At 42.5% G+C, this 5,715-nt stretch overlaps 1 protein-coding gene across 1 annotated transcript in view; it reads right to left on the reverse strand.

Annotated features, from left to right (window-relative positions):
- The window catches only part of LOC109310035, a 94,041-nt gene that overhangs the window by 27,305 nt on the left and 61,021 nt on the right, over positions 1-5,715 (reverse strand). The window contains exons 26-29 of the mRNA XM_019534984.1: positions 2,765-2,920; positions 2,501-2,661; positions 1,663-1,772; positions 1,316-1,437 (exon numbers count right to left, since the gene is read on the reverse strand). Of these exons, the coding sequence (XP_019390529.1) occupies positions 1,316-1,437; positions 1,663-1,772; positions 2,501-2,661; positions 2,765-2,920 (549 nt within the window). The remainder of the gene's footprint in view (positions 1-1,315; positions 1,438-1,662; positions 1,773-2,500; positions 2,662-2,764; positions 2,921-5,715) is intronic.

Genomic DNA, 5,715 nt, shown 5'->3' on the forward strand with positions numbered 1-5,715 from the left:
CCCTGACCGTGAAGTAGCACCTCCTAATATATAACCTAAATCTACCCTCTGCCAGCTTGTGACTGTTATTCTTAGTCACTCCTGGCGGTGCTCAGCACCTCTGCATGCATTTATCAGACCAAAACCAACCCAGGCTCGGCTGGTAGCTTTGGTGACTCTAGATAACCTCAGGCTGAACGCACGCCCCCATGGCGGCAAGGACGCATGTGCCCGGCAGTGATTGGCACAAGCAATGTGCCAATCCTAAAAACTGAAAACTGCCAGTTCTAATCACAATTTAAATCAGAAAGCAAACACTACTACTAATACATTTAAATCTTGTTTTACATTTTTTTTTTTTAGATATTTTTCATGAAAAAATGTTGATTCTCACTGGTTACAAACCATTAAAACATCCATTAAGTCATATAACACCTTGCATACTTATGGATGGCAATAAGTAATACTGGATTTAGAGTCAAAGCTGTGTTTAATAGAAATATATAGATTTGCCACTAAACATAGCCTTAACCCTAAATTTGGCACTACCTGTTACTATCCAGAGATATGCTCTATATGTATATGCAAGCAATTATACAGTTTAACAGATATTTATTCATATTATAAATGTTGACAAGTTGTATTTAAAATTGCAAAAGGCACTTCTTTGGCAGATAATTAATCTTTTTGTCAATTTGCTTTTGGACGGAAACCGCAATTAAAATTTCAGGAGAAAAGAACATTTTAAATTTGTTACGAATTAATTAAAACTGTTAAATGGGCTGAACACAAAAAAACTATTAAATGTAAAATGTTTTTATACAACTATTTGAAGGAAGTATTATCTGTAGTATGTGAACTGAACTCATTGTTCTGCTCAGCATGTCCTTCAAAGATTTAAGAAAATATAGATCTATCTTGCACTTAATTTTATTCAAAGACTGGAAGAAGAATACAAGCTTTTCTGCTTTCTAAGGTCCAAGCTTTCAGCTTCTCACCTCTAAATGAATTTAGTTATTGAATTAAATAAAAAGTGGAAGTTGATTATTCCCCCTGGATTTGCAGAAAAGGCTATTCCTTTCAAAACCTAGCTTCAGGCTTTCACCAGTTCAATGATTTGAACATAAGCCTTAGAGGACAAAGATGAACTGCTTGAAAAATATTTTCGAGTTTAGATTATAAGTGTTGGTCTTAGCATAGGCTGTTATAATTTCAAGTAGGTTTATTTTTTTTAAATACATTTGATTGATTTTTTTTTTAAATCACATTTTAGTCATTGCACACATAATACAATTGAGCCTTAAGTTTGAGCTCCATAGAATGGAAATGACTTTACCTTCCTTCCTTTTGCATATCCATTTTCTTAGCGAGAAGCAATGTGCGGGAGAAAAATAATGCTTGAGGGCAACCACACAATCTTCTTTGGCAAGCGTATGCCTCCTGTTCGTTCTGATGACCCTGCCAACCCACAGAGAAGAGTTGAACTGCAAAATGGAATAAGGCCAGCTACAGTATCACTAAATTTATGGGTCTGGTGTTCAAAGGAAAACGTGGCTACCGGCCAAAACCAAACCATCTAAGGCTGAGGGTCTGCATTGTGCTCTGCCAGGGATGGGTTTACTGGTTTTCCCCATTTAACACCATCTTATTTAGAACAATGTATTCACTGAAACTTAGCCTCACCATGCACTCTCAGCATGTGCAGGTTTGCCATCAACCCACATGTACAGGGAATCTTCTTTCTTATAGGTCATACCTATCCAGCTGTTCTCTCCTTTAAATTGTATCCAAGTCTGAAATGCAAAATAAATCCATTCAAACCCAATTATAAGTCTTTTATCCACTCTGCTCTGCATTCATCAATATGTAGAACTGTTTATCCTGTTAGTGAGTAGAACTACTCAAAACGTTTGATTACTTGTCGTTCTTATGCTGCTTGATTACCAAAATCCCTGGTTTTTAACTTTTAGTGTGGGTTACCCCCTCAAGATCTCCCACCCACCAACCATCACAGCTGCAGAGGCACTGGACCTGACTCCCTCTAAAGTCTACCTATACCAGTAGTTTAAGGGATCACTGTAGTCAGTATAATTAAGAGCAGCCCTTAGAACCACCTTGCCCTCCTGATGCACTGAGTGCAGAACCAGCCACTGAATCAGAAACAACCATTCAGTGGACAACTGTTTTCAGGTACAGTCTGAAAACAAAGGCTCATTTCTGATACGCATTTTGGCCTCTTATTTTCTGTATTTAAAAACAAAAGATGAAACAAAGACATAGAGGCTGCTGAAAGAAGCATTTCCATGCAGCTTGGCATCTACAATTATTTTAAATTACATTTAAAATGGCCAGTTACTGGCCCAGCAATTTGGGCTGCATCTAAAATAATGGAACAGCTGAGTTCTGGACTGTAAAAAATTCTGCAAAACTCTACTAATACTATCAATGCCAACTTTTAAAACAAGATAAAACAGCAAATCATCAATTCAAAATGTGTCAAATGAGAAACCAGGCAAGCTACCTTTTCTACACTGTTTGTAATTATAGCAAGGTCTGTGTCTTTAAAACCCTGACATGCCCTTCTTGCTTCACTCCATGTCTTAGTTTTGGTGTCTTCTATGTAGTAACACGTCTTCAGAAAATAGTGCCACTCAGGCCTCTGCGGGCACAACTGCCTGGAAACTACAAGCCACATCTTGTTAGAGTTCACTATTTGAAGAATAAAAAAAAATCATATATCAACCACTACAAGGGCACAAGACTCCAAATAATTGCTTTTGTCTACCTTCTCCAGGGGAGCACTGTGGATCTTGAGACTGTAAGCTACAAGTTACACTGGAAGTTCCCACACAGTGTCCTGTGACACCATTACAAGGAAGACCCTTGTCACATGGATGGCATGTGGACTGACAGTCTGAGCCATAATAACCTGGCTGGCAACCTGAAGAGAGAATTTCAGAGTTAAATCAGGTCATAGTGCAGAGCCCTTCTCCACCCCTTCATTTATTTTAAGTGGAAGGGCTGAGTGTTTCAAAACTATCTGGAAGAAAACTGTATTATTTCCTAATAGGAAGCAAGGTTATTTCCATTTCAATTCATAAATAAAAAACAAGGATGGGCTGTGCCCTGACCCAGGCTGCTTTGACACTGGCAGACACCACTGGCCTTGGAAAATCATTCTTGATTTACACCAACATAAGTGGGAGCAGAATACTTCAAACAACTTGAGCGCTGGTTACCAAAAAGATGCTTTTCTCTATTCAAAAAAAGATAAATGTTACATCAAATCCTAGAAAATTAGAGTTGGAAGGGACCTCCAGAGGTCAACCCCTGCTCAAAGCAAGACCATCCGCAACTAGATCATCCCAACCAAGGTTTTGTCTAGCCTCATCTTAAGAACCTCCAAGGATAGAGAGTCCACAACCTCTCTGAATAACCTGTTCCAATGCTTTACTATCCTCCTAGTGAGAAAATTCTTCCCAATATCTAACCTAAACTTCCCTTGCTGCAACTTGAGACCATTGCTCCTTGTTCTGTCATCTGCCACCACTGAGAACGGTCCAGCCCCATCCCCTTTTGAACCTGCCTTCAGGTAGTTGAAAGCTGCTATTAAATCTTCCGTCAGTCTTCTCTTGTCCAGAGTAAATAAGCCCAGTTCCTTCAGTCCTTCCTCATAAAGTCATGTGCCCCAGCCACCTCTCAGTTTTTTTTGCCTTCCGCTGAACCCTCTCCAATTTATCCACATTCTTTCAGGGGGTGGGGAGCAAAACTGAACACAATATTGCAGATGTGGCCTCACCAGTGCTGAATAGAGGGGAATGATCACTTCCCTTGACCTGTTCACAACACACCTACCAATGCAGCCCAGGATACCATTAGGCTTCTCAGCAATAAGGGCATACTACTGGCTCATATTCAGCTTACCACTGTAACCCCCAGGTCCTTGCAGAGCTCCTGCTTAGCCAGTCAGACCCCAGCCTGTACACACAGTGCATAGGATTGTTCCGTCCTAAGTGCAGGACTTTGCACTTCTCCTTGTTGAACCTCATGAGATTTCTTTTGGCCCAATCCTCCAATTTGTCTAGGTCACTCTGAATCCTAGCCCTACCCTCCAGCATATCTACTACTCCCTGAAGCTTGGTGTCACCTGCAAACTTGCTGAGGGTGCCATCTTCCAGATCACTGATGAGGACACTGAACAAACCTGGCCCCAAGACAGGCCTCTGGGGCACTCCGCTAGATACCGGCTGCCAACCAGACATCGAGCCATTGATTATTAGCCCCTGAGCCTGATGCTCCAGCCAGTTTTCTCTCAACCTTACAGTCCATTCATTCAGCCTGTACCTCCTTAGTTTGCCTGTGAGAATGATGTGGGAGAGTATATCAAAAACCTTACTAAAACCAAGGTATGCCATATTCACTGGTCTCCCTGCATCCGCAGAACCAGTCATCTCATCACAGAAGGCAATCAGGTTGGTCAGGCATGATTTGCCCTTGGTGAATCCATGCTGACTGTTCCTAATCACCTTCTCCTCCTCCTCCAAGTGCTTAGAAATGGATCCCTTGAGGATCTACTCCATGATTTTTCCAAGGACTGAGGTGAGACTGACTGGTTTGTAGCTCTCTGGATCCTCCTTTTTCCCTTTCTTAAATATGGACGCTATGTTTGCCCTTTTCCAATCATCAAGGACCTCTCCTGATCACCATGAGTTTTCAAAGATTATGGCCATGGCTCTGCAATCTCATCAGTCAACTTCCTCAGCACCCACAGCTGCATCCCATCTGGCCTCATGGACTTATGTCCAGCTTTCCTAAATACACCCTAATGTGTTCTTTCACCACTAAGGGCTGCTCAGGGCTGCTCACCTCCTCCCCAACTGTGCTGCCCAGTACAGCAGTCTGGGAGCTGACCTTGCCTGCAAAGACTGAGGCAAAAAAGGCATTAAGCACTTCAGCCCTTTCTGCATCCTCTGTCACAAAGTTGCCTCCCCCATTCAGTAAAGGACCCATACTTCCCCAGATCCTCCTCTTGCTACTGACATATTTGTAGAAACCCTTTTTGCTACCCATCACAACCCTTGCTAGCTGCAACTCCAATTGTGCTTTGGCCTTCCTGACTTTATCCCTGCAGGCCTGAGCAATGCTCTTATACTCCTACCTAGTTCTTTGTCCAAATTTCCACTTCTTATAAGCTTCCTTTTTGTGTTTTAGTTTACTGAAGAGTTCCCTGATAAGCCAAGCTGGTCTTCTGCCATGCTTGATAGTCTTCCTGCACATCGGGATGGTTTGTTCCTGCACTCTCAGTAAGGTTTCTTTAAAGTACAGCCAGGTCTCCTGGACTCCTCTCCCCATCAGACTGGATTCCCAGGGGATCCTGCCCATGAGTTCCCTGAGTGAGCTGAAGTCTGCTTTTCTGAAATCCAGGATCCTTGCTCTGCTGCACTCCGTAATTCCTTCCCTCAGGATCCTGAACTCAATCACCTTGTGGTCACTGCTGCCCATGTTTCCATGCACTACTACATTCCCCACCAGTTCTTCCCTATTTGTGATCAACAGGTCAAGAAACACTGAGCACTGCTAGGAGTGACCAGGAATAACAGTCACAAGCTGGCAAAGGGTAGGTTTAGGTTAGACGTCAGGAGGCGCTACTTCACAGTCAGGGCAGCTAGGGCCTGGAACCAACTTCCAAGGGGTGTGGTGCGGGCTCCTACCCTGGGGGTTTTTAAGAGGAGGTTA

The sequence above is a fragment of the Crocodylus porosus genome, unplaced genomic scaffold (genome assembly GCF_001723895.1).
Source record: "Crocodylus porosus isolate Cpor-Errol unplaced genomic scaffold, CroPor_comp1, whole genome shotgun sequence".
In the NCBI taxonomy this organism is placed as follows: domain Eukaryota; kingdom Metazoa; phylum Chordata; order Crocodylia; family Crocodylidae; genus Crocodylus; species Crocodylus porosus.